Source organism: Pseudopodoces humilis, chromosome 6 (genome assembly GCF_049639895.1).
Source record: "Pseudopodoces humilis isolate 2021_Gansu_Grassland_sample_001 chromosome 6, ASM4963989v1, whole genome shotgun sequence".
Taxonomy (NCBI): Eukaryota; Metazoa; Chordata; class Aves; order Passeriformes; family Paridae; genus Pseudopodoces; species Pseudopodoces humilis.
The window spans coordinates 37298965-37323929 of record NC_142205.1 but is presented as its reverse complement, the minus strand read 5'-3'; the positions used below and the strand labels follow the sequence as shown (position 1 = coordinate 37323929).

Sequence of the window (24965 nt, the reverse complement as noted above, 5' to 3'; positions counted from 1 at the left end):
AGTTATGTGACAGGCAAGTAGGATTATCAGCATGTTTACTTTTCAAACATCTCTGCCACACTTGCAGAGTTCTGCTGTGGTGTCATACATAAGTGATGAGATAGGTTGTGTAAGAGTTTGTGTACTAGGATATAAATAATTAAAATGTGTTACAGCATTTAAAGTGCACTACCATTTTAATTCCAAACTAGTAAAGCAGTATCCTTATAGCAAGGGAAAGCATTTTTTTTTACTTTAATATCCCTTTTTGGAATGTACCCTCAACACCAAGGAAAGTTGCCGCCCCATTAGCACAAATTAGGCCTCTTGGCTGTCTGAAAGGTACAGAAGCTCCTTTACAGCTTTCATTCTCTGCATTTCCTGGTACACTTGTGAAAGGATGTAGGCAGAGGTTTGGATGTGATCAGTGTACCAGCCATGAACCATGCTTTTGTCTGTGATATCTTGGAAGCAAAAAGCAAGGATCTATGATGTAGCTTGACTCTGAAGAAAAGTTTTTACTTACACTGGGATGAAAGTAAGGAAATAAAGGTACAAGTTCCCCACTGACTTTTTGCAGAATCACTATCGTTCTGCTACCACAGTTCTTCATAAACAGAGGAATGTAGGAAAAAGGACTCCAAAACTATCTTTGTTCAAAATATGATTAAGGAAGTGAGATAAATTTATGGAGTATTCATGGCACTACTTTGAATTTATTTTATAAAGCTTGAGACTTGGCTTCTAAATCAATAAGGACATTGAGACACAAAATTAATTCTCTGAGGCTGCTAGCACTACAAGGCTATATAATCACTCTGGGATTGCCAAAGATTTCTTTTTTTTTTTTTAAGATTTGTGTCACTTTCACTCCCCCACATCTGGCAAGAGAACTCTGCACTGGCTTAGCTGAAAAATCTTATCTCATAGATCATTACTAGCAATAAATTCCAGCTTTTGTGCTTACTTATATTGTCCCACAGCCTGGAGTCACTGATTTTGTAGAATTAGGAATGTGGGCTGTAAAATATTTACTCACTAGCATGCGCCCACCACCAAAAGAAACCCCAATCCCAAAAAAACCATGCCATGTCTCAAAACCAAGCCTCAAGCTTTTTCATTGTGAAATCAGCTTTGAAAATGTAAATCACATGAAACTGGCTCTTGAGGCCAAAGAAAACAGGCAGCTGGATTCCATCCCCCAGCTAAGAATCAGCCCTTAAATACCTCTTAAATAGACACTTTATATGAGCTATAGTCAAACTCATTTTCAAGTAATATTTTCCCACATGTCCCAGAAAATGCAAACAGCAACTCTGAGTGTAGATGGATTGGGACACTGACAATGGGTGAGTGTGCCAAAATCCTGCAAACTGCTAATGCAGTTCTACCACAATCCTTCTCTAAGGTCACACCTGTGCTAAAAACTGATGTATTTTTAATCCATGTCATATTCCTTATATATAGCTAAGCAGCTAAGGCAGCTGTGCTCTAAAGAACTGTCAGCAAATGGCCTGTGCTAGGTCTTTTCCTGCATACCAGTTCACATTGGTGAGCATTTTTTTCTGGTATTGTCTTCTGGAAGCATTCTTATTTACAGGATTTATTGTGCTGATCCTACTTACATGACGGGCATGGGGAACATGAAGGCAGAGTTACCTCATACGTGGAAGACTTGACTTGTGGCAAAAAGGACTGGGAAGATAAGAGAAGACAAAACAAGGATTGGCACAGATGCATTTATCTCTACAGGTTCAATTAAATAATATGCTGGGGAGGAAGCAAAGGAGCAATTCCTAGTACTAAACTACAGATCTCCAGTTTAGCAACCTGTCTCTGGGAGTAGAATTAATCCTACTATTAATCCTACTATTAACAAGCAGAATCAAAGTTAATAATGACCAGCAAGTGTTGCTGGGAAGCAAATGTATTCTCTGGGCGTCGGGGGAGTATGGTATGGAGATACTTGACGTACAACATACCTTCATATCTCTATTCCTCATGATCAGATTTCAGTGGAAAAATTGGCAACTGGCATATAATAAAGCCAGAATATTTTCCAAAAGTCACAACAATCATTCTTGAATAGTTTAGCCCAGCAAAAATATGGCAGAATAACCAATCAGCTTATAATGAACATGAAATGCCTTTTCCTCTGTTTTCATAGGACAAATTAATGTTGTGACTCTAGGTAGTGTTGCAGTACACATATTAGTTTTAACCAATATACCAGCACAATCCAGGAACAAGCTGTAACTTAATTTTTGGCATTTGTATTTTCAGTTTCCCCAGTGACTATTAGTGAGTGTATGGCAGTGTTTTTTAATCAGTCCTCATACACGTTCACATACCCAGCCATCAAGATTGAGGTTACTGTGTTACAGCTGCTCTGGGAACCTTAATTCACCTGCATTGACTTTAGGAGGATTAAGTCAGAAACAATACTATTTTAATGCCATTTTTTTTGTATTTACTTGGCAAATACTCTTGTTAATTTAAAGTTTCCCATGGGAGATGTCAAGAGGTCACTGAAATTCTCCTGGGCAAGGGAGGGAGAGTGGTTGAAACCATGGCCTCCATGTTGCTTCCTTCAGTACTTTTCTTCGTGTCATTAGTACTGCACTTGGCACTTTCCCCTCAGCTTCCATTGGAACAGGGAGGGAGCAAATGTAAAAATGTTAGTGAGAAATGGAGGCAAGAAACACAGAAAAGGCTTCCCTGCTGTTTTATTTGGCTACTTCTAGGCCTCAGTAACAGTAAACTTAACCACAGAAAATTAGAATAGAATATATTGTCTAGTATGCACAGAAACTCCCAGATACTTTCAGTGCATTTTTTTCCGCAGTACATTCTATTATTCTACAGTCTTATGGCAAATGATCACAAAGCCTTTTGACCTCTCTGTTATCCTGTGGCAAGAAAACATCATTCCCTAAGGCTGCAAAAGCATCTAGATTTCCAGAAATGAGGTACCTGCAATTTCCATGACCGTCAGTGTAGCTGTGAGCAGCATATTCTTCAGACACCACTAAGACAGAAATGCAGAATGGAGGGATAGGGGACACCCCACATCTTACAGGCTTGGCAGTCTTCTGAATTTCAGCTGAAAATACCTGAGTTGAAATGTTATAGATAGCTTTGTTAAAACTAGTGACTCTAGGAAGTGATCTGACCTGTGTCATACTATGGATTAGTGTGATCCTCTAAGAAGCCTCCATGGTTTATAGTGTCATAAGCCAGGAAATTACACAATTAGTAAATTATTTCAGTTATACATTTCTCACCTTTTTAACTGCTGTAAGGCAGAATGAAACATTTGTGGGGATTTTGCCAGCAAGCGAAAACAAAAATAGTGCTAAGTAAATGTATTACAACTTGATTAATGCAAGATAAACACTATAGGCTACACAGCTTTTGCTTCTCAGCAGGCCTATTTCACATTGTATGTTCATACGTAAATTTCTCTTACTAACACTGCACAAGCAGTCTGGCACCATCCTTGACAGATGAGCTTTAGGAACTGTTACAAAGTGGTTTAAATTATAGCTCCATCTGTTATAGCCCATCCTTCTGATGGAGATTGTGTTCACTGTGGCAGAATAAGCAGAATGGAAGACGTGTTCATATCCTCACCAACTGCAGCTCAGAGTCTGGTGCTTTGGCTCACACCCATCTTCTCAGCAATTTAATCAATGACGCTCTGCTTCGTGACCAAGCATGAGGGTGGGCGAACATTTCCTTCTGCTGGTCCTGATAATCATCAGCAGAGGGAAAGAACAGACTGTGGTGAACAGGAGGAACTTAACAAATCACAATGGGATCTGACTCAAGCTTTCTTTAATTTTACTGGGAGGAAGGAGGCCTTATGACAGTGCTCATCCATGCTCCACTACTGTTATGTACATCTAGACATAGGTCGTGGTGGAAACTCTGCCCATTATGGATCTGAGCAAAGTCGTTATTTCAGTTATCACTGCATGGCTAGCAAAGGTCGTGGGCCAGAACTGAACTGTGCTTCCTTTCCTACCTGGCAGCGTCTGACCTCATGGTCTGTGGAGTCAGAATTTGCTGAAGGTTCTGGACAAAGATGATTGTCCAATGAAGAGAAAGGGATAGTGGTCATATGAGGAAAGGCGACAAAGCAGTGTTAAGTGAATAGAGTGAGCTAAGTTATTCAGGACATTGCAATCTAAAGGCCAAGGTGGAACTGGATATAGAGTGCAATAAGTCTTTTCCACAGCTGGAAAAAAAGTGCTATATAAGCTAAAAATCATATCAGAGATATTTTAGTGCCTTTGAAACAGTAAATACAGGTCTACTAATTCAGGCTTAAAACTACTGAGTATAAAAAAATAGAGTATATTCATACTTCTTATAATTAAAAGACATAAAAGTATGTCCAATGTTATGTCCAAATACACTCTATTGAGAAGCTCAACTGTCCAAGACTTCATCTTTTAGGTTCCTCTTACAATGTTTAAAGAAGAGGATTAAAATACTCCAAATGGCTATGTAAGTTATCAAAAGTAATGTCAGTAGGAAAGGCTCAATTAAATGTGCTACATTTATGGCAAATTAGTTGCATTTTATTTCTATCTTTCAGACACCTTTATCAAGAATTGTTACAGATTACCAGAATAAATGAGGTTGGAAAAGACCTCTTGAGATCATCGAGCCCAACCTTTGAGTGAGTATCACCATGTCAGCTAGGCCATGGCAATAAGTGTCATGTCCATTCTTAAACATGTCCATACAAAGTAAGAAACAGAATTTAGAGGAAATATAACAGCTACAGCAGTTTATAAAAAGCAGTTTTAAGCAGTGCTCAAGTTGGTAGAGCTCCACAATAGAGAGTTGTGGCTTATCATTAAGGGCACCTCAGGTTTTCTGTCCTTTCTGTATCCACATCAAATCCATAATTTCAGAAAAAGGCTACATATCTTAGTTTTGCAAAACTTCTCTGACAGCATTCAGAATAGTTGTTGCAGCAATAAAAAAAAACCAGTAAGAACATTTGATTGCTGATGGGGAAGCCAATAGGAGGAAAGTATGGCATCCCTGAAGTATTGCTTCAGATTTAATTTTTTTAAAGAGAGATGGAACCACAGTCTGTTAGCTTACAATTTGAATTTAAGGAAGTTTTATTCTATATCAAGGACACAGCCAAAATGCATACTTCATCCCTTCCCCTAGGGGAGAGATTACTGTCAGGACTGTGTGCAGGATACAGCAAAAATTAGGGTATGCCAAAGACCTGATTGGTTCTCTTCTCCTCAGAGCTTGTCTACATCAGCTCAAGCCACAGTCCTATTTAAAACTGAACTGTATTTTTTCCTGGCTGACTACAGTCCCTAAGGGAACATCCATCAGCCAAGCAGAAGTGAATCATGCAACGCCCCAGCCTCACTTGACACAGTCAGGCCCAGGGATGACTTGAGGAAGAACTGTCACAGCCATCCTGAAACTAAGCAAATGCTGCCTTGCTGCAGTTTTCCCACTCTGCAACCTGCCCATGGCTTTGGCTTGTGTTGTGCAGCTCATGAGAAAAAACTCTCCAAGTCTTTTGCTCAGTGAGTTATCTGAGTTGTGTTGTTAAAATGAGAGTGAATGGAATTGGCTAAATCCCATCTTGATTTTAAAATGTCTTGGAAATAAAATCTGGAAGAGTGCACCAGATCAGAGATGCTCAAGGCAAGCAATTTAGGAGCAGCAGCTGAACTCACGTATATATATATATATATATATATATATATACATACACACACATATACACACGCATATATACATGTCTCATAAGTAACTGCAAATTAATATATCTTTGTGGAAGCAGCTCAATTAAGGCTTTAGTTGATGAAGAAGTGTTTTTAAGACTCTTGCACAAGCCAACCATTCTAAGTGCTACAATTTGAATTGATGAACTCACCAGCTCAGCAGGAAAACATATCAACTTGGAAATGCATCTAAAGTTGAATTGCATTAACACACAAATTTAATTTAAAGGAAGCTCTTTATGGGTTTTAAAACAACTACTTAAACTGTACAAAATGCTCCATTTAAACTGCTATGATAAAAGTGGCAAAAAAACCCCACAAGGTTTAGGAATGCTAACCACTGATTTCTATTTCACGCTAAATTTGAGTCTATATGGTTCATGAATGAGCAAATGGTAAAATAAGACTTGAGAAAGCACACAGTCATTTGAAAAGAAAAACATTTAAAAGCACTGAAAAGTCAAATTTCTGTATTTGTCTTTGGTTTATCACAGCTAATAAAATTATGTAGAGTATAGCTTTATTTGAGCTTTGATGTGGTGCTTTTAGTGGAGACAGAAGTCAAATCAGTAATTTAGTCAGGGGCATGCTTCTACCCCAGCCTCTAGCAGAGGGAAGATTATACAGAGCCCAACCATACATTTCTACTGTGCTAGAAGTGTTGTATTTTACTTAGATTTGCATCTAGTCATTTGGGGAAACTGGACATACTATGCCATAAAGCTGCTAGAGAGCATCCAAAGCAGGGCTAAAAAGGTGGTGAAGGACGGTGAAGGGAAGTCATAGGAGGAACAGCTGAGATCACTTTTCTGTTCAGGAGACTGAAGACAGACCTCATGGCAGTTACAGCTTCCTCGTGAGGGGAAGAGGAGGTGCAGGCACTGATCTTTTTTCTGTGGTGACCGCTGACCCGAGGGAATGGCCTGAAGCTATGTCAGGGTCGTTGAGGTTGTGTATCAGAAAAAGGTTTTTCCGCCAGAGGATGGCTGTGGACTGGAGCAGGCTCCCCAGGGAAGTAGTCAGAGAGTGACTGCCAGAGTTCAAGGAGTGAGTTCACATGGTGTGATTGCTCAGGGCCAGGAGCTGGACTCCATGATCCTTGTAGGTCCCTTCCAACTCAGGATACTCTATGAGTCTATGATCCTCCTATCCTCCAGGAAAAAGAATGCAAAGCCTTATAAACAGACAAAGCATTGCATTTATGGGTATTTTTCAGAAAACGGCCTTGTACAAGGAAATAAATCAATTTCAGGGCGTTACGAACTCCTGCTCCGGCTCAGCCTCGCCGCGCTCCCCACGGCGAGGGCCCGAAGCCGCGCCCGCCCGCGCGCTGCCCCCTGGCGGCTGAAGACGGCGGCTCAAGGGCCCGCACAACACCCGCAGCCCCGCTCGCCACCCAATTCGGGCAACGCTTTAAAGCTTTACAACAACGAGCGGAGTGGAGAACGCGTGTTTCAGTAAACACACAGCATTGATGCTCAAATGAGAGAAATGAGGGACCGAGAAGCAGTAAAAGCTGAAGGAAGAATCGCTAATAAATAATGCAGATTTCTCAAGTGCACCAAGAGCCTTGTTAGGAATGTGGTAGACTGGAACTTGATTTAAATCAGCCCATTCACTTACCAGACCACAGAAAAACCTGTGCTCTGCTTTGGTTCACGTTGCCCAACCAGGTAACACGTTTTTCTGGAGTCTCTTCTAATAGTAACTTCAAATAGGCACTCATCAGAATTCAGCAAATTGAAGAGCAAAAGCCTCTTTGCACTCTGTTCTTCAAAGGTTTTAGGCATCAGTGCTCCAGGTAGAGTACTGTACCTGTTCAGTTCAAACCAGCTCACTGCTGGGGTGTTACTCCTTTCTGCTGATGGTTTTTTGCTTGTTTGGATGTTTTGGTTTCCTTTTAAACATTACCCAACTGAACTTTGAGTTGGCTTCGAGGGTCAAGAAGCAAGTCTGAGGACAGAGACATCAGTGTTACGTAGTTCAGAATATGTTTTGTGTTTAAAATACTGTTCCATATCTCAATTTGCTATGTATGCTGTGTATTTGTAGAACTACAACAGAAAATTCTTCAAGGTGAATGTAATATGCACACAAGCCAAATGCCCAACTAATTTCATTAAATTGCGTACAGACCAATTAATTATCTTGCAGCCACACTGTCCTTGATATCATTGTAGAATATGTTAAATATGGATTTAACATTTCAGATGAAAGTGCTCCTCTTTTGCAGACAAATTTATTTACTGTGTCGGCTTTAAGTTAGCTTTTAAGAGATTTCAAGGATATTCAGTCTTGGGTGGCAGGTTTGAAGATTATTCTTGAAAAGCTGTCCACAATCTGCATGTAATTTTCAAATTATTAATTGGTAAAAATCTCTGTTTGTAAATCTTGCAGTGTGCAGATTATGCCCATTTTCTCACCAGAACCAAGCCAGTACACTGCATAAGAAATTAAGACTGTCAATAATGATATGACTTCAATTTAAAAGAAGTGAACACAGCCCAATCCTTAACTTCAGTAAGTCTATATCACCTTAAGGTGATTCAAATCCATAGAGGACAGAATATACCAATTGTGTATTTTGTTGTTTCCATACAGTTATTCTATATTATTTTAAATCTAAAGGTTTTGAGTCCTCTCTTCCTCCAAAAGATGGGCACGGTATGATTTGAAAAAATCAAACCTGAAAAAGGAAAATAATTCAGAATCATTCTTTAATGGAGTCTTTAGGGTGTATTTGCTAAATGCCATGAGTGACATGCTTATGAGGATCATCCCTCTGAATAGATAATGCAGCAGTTAAAAGTGAACTGGAAGAGAAGCCTGGTAAAAAGTTTACTGTGGGAAGTTAAGAAAAAGGAAATAAAGAAGGAAAAGGAATGAGACGAGAAGCAGCATAGCCCAGAACCAACATTGTTTCCAATGACTGATCATAGTTTCCCATCAGATGAAGTAAGAGGTGTTTATCAAAGAAATAAGGATATAAATAATAATCTATTAAAGGCAATTTATTATTAATTTTATTCTCAATGCAGATTCCCATGATACTGCTGAACTAGAGTAAGTTTGGTATCTGTCTAAAAAATTAACGCTTCTCAGTGGGCAAAATTTTAACAATGACACCATAAAACAATTATACAAAAATCATGTACATATTTTGACAATTTAAATTATATATATATATATATATGTTTTTACTTTGTGGAAAAGCAACTTTTGTCAGTTTTAGATTGTGACTGGTTGTAGCTGAAAAAAAAAAAAGAAACCAAACCTATTTTTCTCCAGTAGGGCACTTGGAAGTTTGACAGTTCATCAAATTCATAACAAGAGGCTTACTGTAATGGGTAAACCAGTAAAGCTGATGCAGAGACAATGACTGGAAAACAACAGAATCCCTAATGTCTGCGCTGTATAGTACTGCTTTGACACAAGGAACAAGGAAATGTATGTCAGAAGAAAGCTGGTTTTGCTTATATGGTGGTGCAAACCAACTTACACAATACAGGAGCCAGGAGATGTGAAGTATTACACAGCACTTGTGGCTGCAATGTTGCATTTCCCCCTGTGGCTGCTGAGCAACGACTAGAACACTCAGACTTCAAAGCTAAACTGGAAGCCCCCTCCCCCTTTGGTTCAACAGTGTAGTACATCATCACTGGCCAGATTACATAATTCAAGAGAGGTAAACAACTGGGATTTTTGGGAAGGGGATAGCAAACAGGAAGAAGAAAAAGAAGAAGAAAAATTTTGGAAGAAAGAGTATTCTAGCTCCAAATGAATCTCATACCCCCACCCCCAGACATTTCAATGGTGACTTATGTACCAGTCTGCCCTAATTCAGAAACAGTGTCAAGATATTTCAGATATGACAAAAGCCTTCAGCTTCAAAATACAATAAAATTGAAATACTTAAACTGGACCACTAGATTAAGATACTATTAAAATATAACCATGAGGGTCAATAAAAGCAAAACAATTTTTTTGTGTAGGTGTAAAGAAAAGCTATTTAAAGTAAGTGAATAGCTAGATGTATTTCCACAACACAGTAATGCTTCCAACTATTCAACCATAGCAGCTATCTGTTCATATGGAAGAAATTCTGTTTTAATTATAGGTCCCAGTTTTGTATCAGAATATATACAGGTATTTCTTTCTCTGTTTCTTTTGAAATTTGAGAGGTTACAGGTTTGGGGGTTTTTTGTTTGGTTTGTTGAGGTTTTTGGGTTTTGTTGATTTTGTTTTTGTTGCTTTTGGTTGGTGTGGGGTTTTTTTAATTTTGGGCACCTAATATTTAAGAAACATGTATGCAAATCCACACAAGAGAACTCTAAAGGTATCTCAGTTTAAAAGGCATGTTTTTTTCTTTTTTATACAATCAACATTCTTCTGTGAAGTCTTGCCTCTCCTGTCCCTTGTTACATTCTCCACTACAATTTGTTGTTCAGCTGTGCAGACTTCAGACACAGATATGTAAAAAGCACTAAGGAATTTCCTGAGTCAGGTTTATTCATCATTACCTGTAAAAAGTAGAAGAGGGGAGAGACAGTGTGTAAAAGAGACACACATAAACGCAAATCAAACTAGAGTTATAAAACAATCTAGAAACCACAATTTAGTAAGCAGTAACACAAGAATCCACTAAGTCTGTCACCAGTGAGGTGACCATGACTAAATCTGCCTTAAAGCGCTACACACAAATATTGACCATTGTGTCATCTTGGATTAATGAATTTGCACCTCAAGTGGCCTGCTTCAGCTAGAACAATCCTCTTAGGAAAGAGCAACAGAGATAGTCTCCCAACATTTGAAGAGTATAAGGTTTTTGAGACAGAAGCTCATGAAGATCCTTCTGTCTGTCACTTGTCCTCTATTCACCCCTATTAGCATAGGATTTTTTAAGTGTCTGAAATGTATAGAATTACTTTTTCTTATCATTTTTTGGATGCTACCACAGATTTGTAAAATACAGAATTAGAACTGAATCTAATAAAAATAACCACTTGTTAATCAGCATTTTGCAAGATGAAAGTCAGCTCATTTTAATAGGATTCACTCAGACAACAGCTTATAATTTATATGCCAACATGTCAGCAAATTTTAATTTAAGCCTTTTAGTACTAGTTTTAAAATATCCTTAAAGCAGAGCAGCAAGCAAAAGAAAATGGTTACACTATAGTAACCATTTTTTTCCTATTCTACATTGCCAGTCTTTTGGACACTTGAAAAATGAACTACTGTGGCGTACCTTACCAAATCAGCCACTAAATTAATAAATCGTGCCTGAAAAAATATTTTTCAGACATTTTTATGTCATACTTCTCTAACACAGCATGAAAACAACATGAACTGATTGTTCTTACCTAGCAGTTCTATATGAGTAGAAAAAGAAAAATCAGGAAAATGCAATTTGGATTAGAATTTAGGAAAAAAAGATTGCTTTTATAACTAGTTTTAAAACACCCCCCCTTAAGTATTTACATATAAAAGTCATAGAAAGCTGTACATTTACTGGGCCTTGGACTGCTAATGCAACACATTTGTTAAAGAATGAAAAAGATGCAGAAAGTACATATTGGTTAACATGCATTAGAATACTTTCTTGAAAATTGAAATACATTAAATGGTGATCATTACACACACTTCTAAAGCCAATATATTATGCTTCTGATTTCTATAAAATGAATTAAAATTTTAGATTTCTTTTTCCCCTCTCCAGTGAAGGCTTTCACCATTAGTAATCTAAAAATACGTAACAGCAGTTACATTTTGGACATGAGAGAAATGAAAAAAACCAAAACCACTCCCTCGCTGATGGCAGTCTGTGTGGTTTTCTTAGGAGTGACTCTGAAAGATGGAGGAACATCCATGTGCCTTGCAACCTGTGCTAAGCCGGGCAGGGCATCAGAGCAAAAAGTTATTTTCATTTCTTACTAAGTAACCAACTAAGATGGATTGTACATACACATCAAGGTTTTCTGAAAAATGCTAATTATGCGATAAAAAGCTCCATGAAATTTTCAGAAAAGGAGTGATGTTGCAACCTATTAAAAGTAACATTATAGAAAGCATAATACTATTTTAGCCAAAAGTCCATTAATTCTTAAGATAAAATTGGTATTGATTCTGCAAGTTTTGTGCTGTATTTCCTTTCCCCCATCTGTGAAACTGTTTTACAGAAATTAAATACTTATATTGTACCTTTTGTAAGCCAATTATTGTTAGAGTTGATTGTACATGCAAATTCTGTTAAATCAGAGTGGTCAGCAAAATTTGCCACATTTTGTTGCAGGAATAAAAATATCCTTTGTGGAAAATTTTAATTAATTTATCCAATCAATATACCAAAGCACAGACATGCTCTATATTCTGTGATACTTTGATGTTTTAAAAGTATATTTTTAATTTATGTTGTATATGACCAAGAAAGAACATAAGACAGGCCATAATTGCCAGTATACATTGAGATTACCTTCTTGGTAGGCTCCATCTGCCATTACCAGGTGGAGTATTTTGGCATACAGGTGTTTGTGTTCATTTCCAAGGACAGTCTGAACTATGGTTGAACAAATATCAATATTTTCATCTTCATCTTCAAGTATAGCCTAGGGGAAAGATCAAACCATGTTTCCAAAATTAAAATGAGTATAAAATTAAATTGTTTAAATGTATTAAATGCAGTTCATGGTTAAACTGAAAGTTTTTCTCTTTAATCCACTGGCTGGGCGTTTTCTCTGCTAATATTTTAGTGTGCCAAAACAGATTAAAAGACTATAGAAAAAACCTTTTACCCTAGTCACACAAACCAATTAGTTAACTGGCATAGCAAACAGTCCTAGGTGCTTGTTTCTTAAAATATTTCCACTTGAGCTTATTCCACAAACCTTTATTTTCTCATAAACTTCAATTAATTTATCCAAGCCTATTTCCTGCTCCAGGTTATATCTCAACTCTTCTAAATGGCTGAAGATACTATCACATTCTTCACATTCACTGGCAATCTCTCCATCACTATTATCTAGAAAGAAAGAACACAACAGTAAAACCCCCTCAGTTTTCCTACATTCTTAATGTTGCTTCTAAATCTCTAAAACAAACATCCTTTAAAAGCAATCAAAACGGTAAGCTCAGGAACACTGGATAATGTTGGCAGCTGTTCTGACAATGTGAAAGAAAATAGGAATAGTCCCTTTCTTAAAAAAATCCCAAATGGGAAGTGTCCAGCTATCTCCACTATATCCCCACTCTGAAAATTAGCCACAGGGTTTTTCAGCCAGAAGGAAAACAAGGTATGGTCTTAAAGCAGAATCTTGGTTAGCAAAGTAGGTCTAATTCCATACTACCACGCTATAAATTTCTGAGGTGAAACTTGTGAAGGGTTTGGTGGGTGTCCACACAAGAGAAAGGAGTTCTTTAATGAAGCAGCTGTCTTTAAGCAAAATATAAGGACATGTATGTTACCCATCCATTACTTTCTGCCCTGAGATGCATCTTGTTCCATAGAGCAAGTCTAAAAAACCCAGTACTAATTTAGCTACAGAGTTCCTTGTTCTTTTATAAGTGCATCTTCTTTGGGTAGCAAATTGAGTATGCCAAGTGGTGCAATAAGATACAGGAGAGAAATCAAGATAATTTTGCTTACAGGCTACAGAAACCTTAAAAATAGGTTTGTAATGGTAAAACATTAGGTAAATCTAACAAAAAGGATGTTTTAAAAAGTGCAAGACAGAATCCCTATGTAAAATTCCATTGTAAAATGGAAGAAAAAATAAATAAGCATTCAAATTTGGAGAGAACTTGTCTTTCAGGGAAAGCTCCATATATTTCAGAGCACATAATATCACCTGGTAGATATTATAACAGGTATAATATTACCTGGTAGATCACAGACTTCATGAGTTAGTATTAGAACTCTACTACTTAGAATTCTTATATATGACTACTGTAAGATATAGTCCTTAGCAAATTACATCCTTCATTCAATATCAACAGTCAAATCGATAAGAAATTATCATTAAAATAAAAAGAAAAGTTGTATATGGGTTAAAAATGCATTAGATTATTTCTAATCCTCTATTTAACATCTAGATCTTGAGCAGATTTTGTCTCAAGTTCTATCTGTTACCCTTTTGAAGGCTGGTCTGCCTTTCTCCCTGCCCCAACAATGAAACTTGAAATTCTATGGAATATCTAGGAGGTAGAACACTGGCATTATACACTAGCATTTGCAACAACAGCAGAGCCACAGACAGAGATAGCATTGCATGTTATTAATGTATAACATCAGCATTGCCACAAAATTAAAGTCACTAACAAAGTTTATTTTACCTTAAAATAATCATTGGGATGTATTATTAGATGTTCAATTGGTTGAAAATTTTCTTCAATAAAAATTACACAAAAGCTTAGTTTTAGATGAGTTACCGATTTCTGCATATTTTCATAACTACATTTCTAATTGCACTTAATTTTACAGCAAGAGTAAAATACTTCTATTTCCATCAGAATTTAAAATACAGAAATGAGACTTCAGGATGTTGTGCATATCTAATGCAAAATGCTAAAAGCAGTAATTAATTTATCTGTCTTTTAGTCTGACTGCATTAATACCTAATTTTGGCTAAGAACAAGGTGAATAAGTTCATGTTCCTACTGATTGCCTGTTAAATTACTTAACTGTAATTTAAGCTGAATCCCAGATACTCCAGTCATGTCAATTGTTATTTCTTTTTCATACTTACAGCTATAAATTATTCAATGCATACTGTCTTTGATCGTCCTTGAAGCCAAATTTTAGAAAACTTAGAGAAAAAGGCACTTACTATCACAACACAACAACCAACCAAGCTTTAATTTTCAATATGGAATGTCACTTAGATGTTGACCTTAACATTCACAAAGTCTGAATATTATCTGATTTTTTTAAACTTATATATAAAAACTATCAATTAGACCTTTACTTCATTTCAAGTTAATGAAGCTAAAACATTATTCTGTGTCTGAATTTTTTAAATGAATAAATAACTTATGAAACAGGTATAACAGAAATGATACCTGACTGCCATTCTTCATTAAGAGCACTTTCACTGCTGGGATTATTTTCATCTCCTTCATCCAGCTCAGTACCATTTGTTATGCATTCCATGGCATTAGCCTTTAAAGTAGACTCCTCTTCTTCACTCAGTTCCTCACTAGGCTGCTCCCTAAGCAACTGTTCCATCGAATCCCGGAGCTCCTGCAAATCTGTATCTGTCTCTCCAAACATACTAAAGGATATAAATTTTTATATAATTAATACTTTGCCAGACAAACCCTGTAGAAAGAGCTTTTCTTTTGTTCAGCAGCAAATTAAAAAGCAAGTCTAGCTGGAGGGAAAAAAAAAAGATGCCCTCCACCCCCCTCACCCAGCTATTTGTGACTTCAGTCCAACATGATTACAGCATTGATACCATTGTATCATGCAACTCACAGGGAATAAACAGATATCCCACAGTCTCATAAAAAGATACTAAGTCCTCAATTCAACTTTATTAGTAAGGTAATTTCAAAAGCCTTGTATTTGTGCACTATTATGGAACCCTGGCAAATAAAACATTTCAATTCAGATAAAAATGTCTTTGAAGCAAAAAAGGGATCTAGATCTAATCAGAATATATACACCAGAGTATCCAAGCTGTGAGGAATAGTTAATTCCAGGGTCAGATTTTGAAGCCCCTAAAAGAATTTGGGGGACTTGAAGACCATTCTAATACAACAGTAGAGGAGATAAATGGTAAAGATTCCCAGAACATAGAAAGAAAGGAAATATTAAAGAAATTTTTATTTCTAAAAGAGCAATAGCAATCAACTTTGAGTTGCTTGAGCAAAATGCGAGTTGCAGACACCAGACAGAATAACACCTTGGATGGATTTTGGGAAGGAAATTCAGAAAGCTATTGTATGCAGTATACCCTATTAGCTTCTCAATTCTCTGGAACAAGACTTAAAGTCAATGGTGATTCAATACAAAATTTTTAAAATCTGGATAAAAACTCCATGCTGGTATAGTGTGTATAATAGTGACTAACCGAAAACATTCTTGATCTAAGATGCCTGTTAAAATAATTTATAAACTTGATACACTCACATATCCTCAGAGTCAGAGGGTCCTTCCTTGGCTTGCTCATCTTCCGTATCATCTGTTTCAAGATTATGTTGATGCTGCATATCTGCTACACTGGGAACATCAACTAAAGTTCTGTACAATTTGTAAAGATCTGGGAGTGAACATGTCCTCAGCATCTACAAAGGCAACAGAAAGCCTGCTTGGTAAAAATATTAAAGACAGTTTGAGTTTACAAAATACTTTAAAATGAGATTTCACTGTTCTTCAAGCTTCCTGCTTCACAGCCAGAAGCTGTGCTAGTGGATTAAATCCTACAGGAAAAAAAATGACTAGGCTGGCAGAAATGACAAGACATCCTTGCTCCTCTCTTCAGTGATTGTTTATGATTGCAAGATAGTCATAATTCTAGTTAATTTAGATTAGATAATTCTTAATTAATCATTATTTATTTATTTATTTATTATTAATTAATAATTAATTAGATAATTTAGTTAATTCTAAAAAACTGCACAAAACAGAGAAAGCTGATAGGGCAAGTTAGGAATGTCTTCATGAACTCCCTCAGTAATGTCTCAGAGAAAGTGTAAATTCCTCCACAAACACCTGGAACATAGAATGCTGAATGGTGGAACCAGGGACTTGCACTGCTGCATGAGACTTGCTGATACCATGAGCACAGTAAAGTTAAACTACAGGGCAGACATGGCTAGACAAATACAAACACCTGCTGAAAGAGTTGTACCATCTGTTCTGGCCTCAGTCAACTTCAATAAGAAAGTAAGAATAATGCTATACAACAAAACACTGTTTCTTTTCAGTTTTTTAAACTTGCCTTTGGGTCGTTTGCATCAAAAAGTCCTGTAGAAAGTCCAATCAACAATGAACTTTTGCCTTTATTTTTTGCTGGTGATATGGAACGTGAACGAGGTACAAAAGACTCTTCCTGTGAAGACTGAGCTGACAGAACTGGTGAGGCTGTTGGAAAAACTGTGGGCTGTATTACTCTCTGGAATAAGGGTTCAGCTTGCTGAGAGTCGCTGGAACAAGTTTCTGATGTGGTAAAAGAAAGCCTGTTACAAATCTAACTAGATTACAACCCCAAGATACTTAAGGAAAAGGTAACTATGTGAATATACATAACAAATTTCTGTTATACAATTAAAGAGAAAAGTAGATAGCACTTTAAAAGTATTAAAATAGTTTTGATTGTTTTAGTAAATACAATTACAATGTGAAATCTTGCCATTTTAACTTTTGGAGAATATACAACCTCAGCTATAACCTGTTCTATTCTCAGGCTGTTTTCTCATTATCCAGTCCATGTCTGATACCGTGTCATCCATTTCCACCTGTTGCTTATCACCTTTTACTAGATTTCTTTGAAGTTATCTCAATATAATTTGCCCAAACAGGGGGAAAAAACCCATCCAGTTTGCTTAAGCCACCATTAACTAGATGCAAGAGTAAGACAAATGATACTTGACAGTATTGACAACGTTTTTTCTGACGTTACTTCCCAGACCTCCAAGAACAAGCAATTCTTCTATGCAATAAAGATAAAAGATTGTCATTAGCAGCCACTTAAAACATTGAGCTGCAGCTCAGTATTTGTGTAATCAGTGTATAAACAAAGCAACAATTCTATTAAGTAAATAATCCGATCTCGTAACACCCTAAATAGTCACTTGAAAAAGCTGTAACATTCAGAAAGTTGACGCTCATCAGTATGGGCCACTGTCCTGTTCATCTACACACAGTGTAGCTTTCCTGTAACATGTTTTCCTCCAAAGTGGCAAATGTAATACCCAATTTGTCTCCCTAATCCATCAGAAATCTCCTTTTTAGAAGTAAGAACTGAAGAAACAAATAAAAACTTGCTCTTTCGGGGTTAATTAAGAAAGAAGGGATGGCTCAAGCACCCCACATTGCCAAGCCATGGAACATGAGACTTGCACTGACCTGCTGGAGATTCCTTTTGTGGTTGCACCTTGTTGAGCGCTGCTTTCTCTGAAGCTGCCTCATTCATTCTGTCATGTTGTGCCCTATTATAACACATCACATCAAAGGGTAATACCAAGTAAAAAATCATCATTAATCTATTGAAGTCATCAAGTGCAGTAAAACTAGCACAGCAGCAAGCAATGAAACTTTAGCTAAATGTAATTTTAACTGACATATCCGAATAACACTCAGTTAAAACTCAGTTGTTTGAACTGAAGAGAGAGAGGTCAGAAGAGAGTACTTACGTATCCTCTTTCTCTTTTACCCACACTTCATTAACAGTGCTAGGAAACTCCTTATTCTCCTTATTCTCCTTACTCTGGTGCATTTTATCTTCCATTTCTTCCAGCACCTCTGCTTCCAAATCATCAGGCTCTAAAATTAAGTCATTTACCTTATTAAAAATTAATCCCAACCAAGGAAAAAGATGGGGGAGTATACAATTTAAGATTACACTTAAATCCTTCAGCTTTAATAATTTTCTGCATTTTGCAGAAACAGCAGAAGTTTTATCATCCCAGAACTAAAAGGTTTTATTCTCATACCAGAAGAGTATCTCAAAGCTCCAATGAACTATGTCTTCCAAAAACCTCTGTAACATGCCCCCAGATATAAAAAGGATGCTGGTATCATATAGGGAAAAAGATTCCAGCAGAATTGATGGGGAGAAACAAACCAAAACCACACCAAATTAACAACAAAAAATTTGAAGCACTTTAGAATTCTACTTGTACTCTGAATTTTTCTACAAGGATACAAAAAAATGTTTCTGGAAATTTACTAAATACACTACCATATCAGATTACAACACAGGCACCTGGTCCTACCTAAAATGTGTTAATAAAATGTGTTAATAAAAAACTGCACATTACTTATGGGAAGATATAAAAGTATACAGGATCATTACTTCCCTTACTACACTCAATAAACAGATTTTAAGAAGAATTACTGATGAAATGAGTTACCATCCAGCATAATAGGTTTGTTCTGCACCAGGGTGGGTCCAGTTCTTTGAGATTCTTCTGGTACAGTTATGACAGACTTTGTATCACCAACTGGTACTGAAGACTGAGCCCCAACAGGAGTAAAAGCCTTTTCTTCCTTCTCTTCTGATAAAGACTGATGATCTTCAGGAAGTTCTGCAGTACCTAACAGAAAATGATTCTATTATTTAAACAGTGCTTCACCTTATTTGGATAATAAACTACAATGTGGCTAATAAGGTAAGTTGGGAATTTTTGTTTCTTTAAAGGAAAACAGAAAAAAAAGTTTGCATGCTTTTAGTACTACTATTATGAAGAAAGCTAGGAATATTAAAATTTGAATTTCATTCGTTACATAATCATTAGTAAAAGTTTATATTTGGAATAAATGTAAGTCCTTTTGGCCTTAGAAAGAATGAAGTGCAGGAGTTGACCAGGAAAACAAAAAAGAAAAAAGAAAAAAAATAAAAGGGAAAAAGAAAAAAAATCAACTGATACAGTTAAGTCACATGCTGCCAACATGTTACAGGAAGCATCTAATGCAATATTCAGATGATGACATCCTTTCACAAAATAGGATTGTTTCTATTAAAAGGCGAAGTTTAAGACTTTTCAGTAAAATGAAGATCCTTTCCTTTCAGCAAACCCTGGTTAATTTCTTACCACTTCACTGAGTTTGAAATATTTTGGTGTCCTCCAGTATCAGCTTGTGCTTACATTCAGAACTGAGGCAACACCCAGAAGTAGAAAGCAAGAGAGAATATAAGAATATGCTTCTATTACTTCAGAATTTTTCTCAGTAGATAAACTCTCACTACACTTGCAGTGCAGATAATTATCGACTATGCTTACCGTTTATCTCATCTTGTTCCTCAAGTATGTCAGTTTGCAGCTGCAGCTCTGCTTCTCCTAGGATCCTCAGAACTGAATCAGTAGGGCTTTTGCCCCAGACTTTCCTGTGAGGTTCACCAATATCTAACTTAATTACTTCTCCCAGAGTTTGACCTGTTGAGACACAAACATAAAAACTTTTCTAAATTAGATTTTTTTTTTCATTTTCTATATAATAAATAATCAAACAAACAACCTCCACAAAACTTTAAACTAAAATGGCTACAAAACCTGAACTCATGTCACCTCACCCCAAGTCAGGCACAAGACTGTGCTTTTCTGGAGTTTTTCTTCTGCCAATTCCAATCAATAACAGGAGTTATTCAATACCAGTTGACATATGCAACTGAATAGCAGCAGTAGCTCTTTTCAGAAATTCAGGCACTCCAAAAGAAAGCAGGATGAGAAATGTTTAACACTGGCATGGAATGGTCTTGAAGTTTACTTGAAATGGTAAACTAGAAAGTTTCTTGTCTTGCTATGCTTTGACATTTATTTCTGTCAATTCTCCATCCAAGGAAAACAGGACATAAAGTGACAAAGGAAAACAGAGTAAAAAATTCTAACATTCTAGTACTATAAAACTACCACATAAAGATTCAAGTCTGTCACATTCTCAATGATTATTACTTTCTACAATTACTTTCTACAACAGCCTTTTAGTAAGATATACTGAACCCAGGAAAAAGGGCTTCCAACCAAAAGACCAGAGAAGGCGAGTAGAAAATCTGAAATGACAGTCTTGATTTAAGAAAGGAAAAAGCTAAGAAAGTCTCAAAAGAAGCAACAGATATAAATTAAGAAAAAACCCTCAGTTGTTTTTTTTTTCCCATTGATAACACAACAAACCAGAATTTTCAAGTTTAATAAGAAACTTTCATGTTTTAAATGCTTTTTATTCTTTCTGTTAAATAAGTGTATATTTAAAAAACACAAAGAAAGTAACAATGCATTTAATTAGGTAACTGTTTGTTGTCGAAATTTTGAAATTATTGAATCTCCTACAAGCCATTTAACTACTCAGCCTATGCCTTATTCCTTATTTAAGGCAATAAATAACTATCAGCTTTTTCGAAGTGGATGACATGTAACTGATAACAAGATGATAATAATGAAGAATACTTGCTTTATAAAACCACACACTACACATGGCAAACTGATTTACTAATATCATGGTGGAAAAAAAAAAGAAAAGTACTTACACTCTCCTCCAGAGAGAGAATCTTCCATTGATAACTGAGCTAGAGGAACGACCAACTCAGATACCCCAGATTCCCATTTTTTGCGATCTCCCAGAAGTGGCTGGTCACCTTGTTCCTTACCATCTTCAGATCCAGCTGATTCAGAGGTATTTTTACCCTCCTTTTTCCCTTTCTCATCTTGAGCTTTAAGATTTTGATTTAATCTTCTCAGAATTTCTCGCTTATTCTGAAAGAAGGACCAACATATGTATTAAAATAGTGCCTTTCTTAAAGGAACCCTAAATGAAACTGTACATAATTTGACATACTTGTATTGCAAAATCTGGCTTTTTTATTTCCTCCTCAGATTCCTGGGCAGCAGTTATTACATGTTCATCCTTTAAGTCCAAGAAGCATGAAATAGAAAGTAGAAGAACATGTCAGAAAAAAATTATCTTGAGAATAAAAATAGACATAATAAAACTTTTCCAATACCAAGTGCAAGTTGACTGAAACAGAATGCTTGATTATTTTGTTTTATACTTTCCCAAGGACAGAATTTCAAGGGCACCTTCCGTCTTTGAACCAATCACTATCTGAAAGTGACGAGCAAATGAATCACTCAATATAAACAGATAAATGAGATTTCAGAGCACGAAACATACAGAGATAAAGCCAGATACGACCTCTATGGCAAGATGCCACCGAATTCCTATGCTACAAACGAGTAATTCTACAAGAGAACCAAAAAAGTGGCAAGCACAGAGTCAAGAATAATTTGTGAAGAAAAAACAGAAGGGAAAAGAGACAAGTGATATGTAAATAAGCAAACTACATATTGAAGGCAAAAATGTAGAATTTATAATTGGTGTACAAGGCTTGTATTCTCCAATTCCAATTGCTCTGTGTGCTATTTTTCAGTTTGTCATAGTCACTGTCTTGCATTACTGTGAGACAAACTGTTCATGTGGAAAAAATATGCTAATGATTTAAGTATTTGTCCAAACATGATTTATTTTTCCAGCTATCAACTGACATCTTTCAGTGTATTACATTTTAGATCTACTCCTTAGTGTAAGTTCCGCTCTATTCCCTTAGTCATAGCCTTCAGGGTTGAATACAGTGTGAAGTACTACACTGCATTGAAATTTAGAAACAGCTTAAGTACAAGTACAAAAACTAGCATTCAAATTAACACAGATTGTGTTAAAAATTTAAATTGTACAAGGTTACACTCATCTGCTCAGTTTCACAATTGTAACATAAAGCAGTTGAGGTAAACATGTAAATATTTACAATATCAGGACCGAGAGTGTGCAAAATAGAAATTAGGATGCTCTTTTAGACAACAAGAAGAGACAGTACTAACGGATTCAAGAATCTTAAGATTTTTCTTCTCTGGAATATGCAGCTCATTCAAGTTCAATCAATCATTAATATAACATAATCCTAATAATTCAAAATTTATCTACTCACTTCCACCAAGTAACCAACTCATTAATTCTCTCTTCAAGAGGCTAATGAAAATGCTGGAAGTTGATGTCTTCTTCAACTAAACATAACTGTCCTGATCAAAATGGAAACCACAGCCTAGGGTTCATCATAAGCTATTTTGTTCAAAACATGAATTTCAGTTTTAGCATACAGATATGTTTCAACAGCTTCCAAGCTTTGTTTTCTTTTTACTTTTTTCTTTTTTTTATTTCTTTTCCATAATTAGAAGCAACAAATGACCTTCACAATTTTTTTCTACCTAACCTACACATTTTCTCTATATTCTCCTTCCACTCAGTATCTATTTCCTTTCCATTCATTTTACCCTGTTAGCAGAAGTACCTACCACACCCACTTCCTTCAAAGCAGAAGTCATGGAGATGACAGGTACACCAGACTTCACTGGAAGTTGTGGCTTAGGAAGAACTGCTCCAGGCTCTTGTAGTCCATCCACAGAACTATGTTCTGTATCTTCCACATGAAAAGGCACATTAGGATTCTTTACCCCTTTTGCAATCAGCTGGATAGATTCAATTAAAAAAAAAATCAAAAATTAATTTCAAGACTTTGCACATTAAACACAGTATTAACAATTAGGCTCATGTAATCCTTACAAAAGGACAATAATGCCATACATTCGTACAAACGACAACTACCCACTGCACATCAGTTTGTCAGCTTCACATCCTGCTTTTTCTAGTCATAATATCACTTGTTTGACTTGTTGATCCATAGCACACAAATGTAAAAGAAAAAATAAATTTTGGTCATTAACACACCATTAATAAAATAGTTGGGGTGATCCTAATGATTCTTAGGTTTGGTGTTTTGAAATCTTCCTGTAAGCATACCTAATGTTAGGCTTCTAAATAGGGAATTCTGACTGACACAAGATACTTTTCAATTTCAGAACTACTTGTCTTGAGAAATCACAGTATAGGATTTTATTTATACAAAGATATGGCCCTACATACTTCGACTGCATGTAACAGATTTATTTTCTTACATGTTCTTCCCAGGCTCTTTTCTCTCTTTCATATGCTTCCTTTCTCTTTCGCTCCAACTGTTCCTTCAGAACTGCAGCACGAGCATTTGCTTGGGCCTACAGGAAATAAGCAAAAAAAAGACCAACATAAAATCATCAGCAACCTATTTCATGGAACATTTTAAGAAGGAATATTCTTGGATTACTCCTCTCCCTTTCCCTCACTACTGTATAGACTGTGGAAGGAGGACTCCACTGACAAAATCACCACACAAGTATAATAACTGATCTTTTATGTTGAAATAATGGCAACTCCTCAAAATTTAATTACAGTTCTTGATTTGCATGGTTGTATTTTTAGTGTACATTGTAATCTTAAACAGAATGATGTAAAATTATAATCTCTACTTAAAATTAGCTTTGAAGCCAAATGCATTAATCAAAAAATAATTAAATATTCAGTTTAATATTACCAATATAATATAATCAACTTACTCAAACACAAAAAACTTCAACTGCTGTTTCATCTCTAGTTTTCAGATTAGGCATAAGGTTAGCTTGGTTTTACACTGTACTTTGCATATGATGGGGAAAAAATCATAGAATAGATAAGAGCAATACTTGCTATGTATAGTATTGTGAAATAGTTATTGATATAAAACCATCACTTGGAATAAAGTTCTAATCAAACACTGGATTTCTGTGAAATGCATCTGTTTTAAATGTAATCCATCACAGGGTTATGACTCACATTCCAATCCACACATAGCCCATGTCAGCCCATTTAAGGAGTTTTGCCTTCCTTTAACTAAAATAAAGCTATTGTCCAAGGTACATCTTCCTTACCCTTTCAGCCTCAAAATGCTGTTTTAGTTATAGCAAATTGCCATTAGGACTAGAGCTACCCTAGAGATAAATCTCAAAGGCCTGGATAGGGAAAATCCTTGACTTGCAAGAATAGACTACACTGTGTCTCAGCATGTTTAAAAATTGCCAGGACAAAGCAGCTGAACAGAACTGTTTGCTCAATACAGGTAATTCCTCCCCTTCTCCCCCGCCCCCACCTTTGCAGTGGATACATGAACTACTGATAGCAAAATGAAATATAAGAAAATTCATGAGATATAAAACATATTTGACAACAGTAATTTCCATCTCCTCCCACTCCACACTTACCTTCTGTGTTTCTATCTTCTTGCGTTTCAGTTCTGCCTCCTCACTAGAGTCCTGTCCATCAGAACTGGCAGCTTCATTCTGCAAAGTAAAAGTCTTCAAGGGAATTATCATCAGTTCATGTATTTAAAGCCTGAGTGATACAAGTGCCTACTCAGAATATTTTAATTGACTGTATGACTAACATGGGTCAGTTTCACTAAGTAACTCCTTGCTTAAATGCAATGTCTACTTGAACAGAGCTTCATCTCTGAGATCAGTGGAGGTTTTGTTTATTTGTTTGGTTTTTCAGGGAGGATTGGTTTTAAAATATGTGAAGCTTTAATAAGTCAGGAAAAAAGTAATGTGTCTCCTGTTGCCACAGGAAAGTGGCCTACAATGCTGGGCTCTCACCTGCTGTAC

At 36.3% G+C, this 24965-nt stretch overlaps 1 protein-coding gene across 19 annotated transcripts in view; it reads right to left on the bottom strand.

The window, feature by feature from the left end:
• The window catches only part of NEK1 (NIMA related kinase 1), a 58023-nt gene that overhangs the window by 5616 nt on the left and 27442 nt on the right, over positions 1-24965 (bottom strand). For 13 of the 19 annotated variants that reach the window (XM_088056067.1, XM_088056072.1, XM_088056073.1 and 10 more), the window contains 15 exons: positions 24567-24659; positions 23412-23507; positions 22752-22925; positions 21241-21309; positions 20933-21158; positions 19692-19844; positions 18822-19004; positions 18102-18231; positions 17815-17897; positions 16688-16905; positions 15877-16031; positions 14805-15016; positions 12635-12768; positions 12223-12355; positions 8342-8436 (listed from right to left, as the gene is read on the bottom strand). In XM_088056067.1, coding sequence (XP_087912193.1) covers positions 8357-8436; positions 12223-12355; positions 12635-12768; positions 14805-15016; positions 15877-16031; positions 16688-16905; positions 17815-17897; positions 18102-18231; positions 18822-19004; positions 19692-19844; positions 20933-21158; positions 21241-21309; positions 22752-22925; positions 23412-23507; positions 24567-24659 — 2139 coding nt within the window. In that variant the 3' untranslated portion in view covers positions 8342-8356. Of the gene's footprint in view, positions 1-1604; positions 1675-2952; positions 3093-3612; positions 3730-6461; positions 6902-7233; positions 7704-8341; positions 8437-10089; positions 10271-12222; positions 12356-12634; positions 12769-14804; positions 15017-15876; positions 16032-16687; positions 16906-17814; positions 17898-18101; positions 18232-18821; positions 19005-19691; positions 19845-20932; positions 21159-21240; positions 21310-22751; positions 22926-23411; positions 23508-24566; positions 24660-24965 lie in introns of those variants that run through there. The other 6 variants (XR_015772638.1, XR_015772637.1, XR_001332091.2 and 3 more) reach the window with 6 other exon arrangements.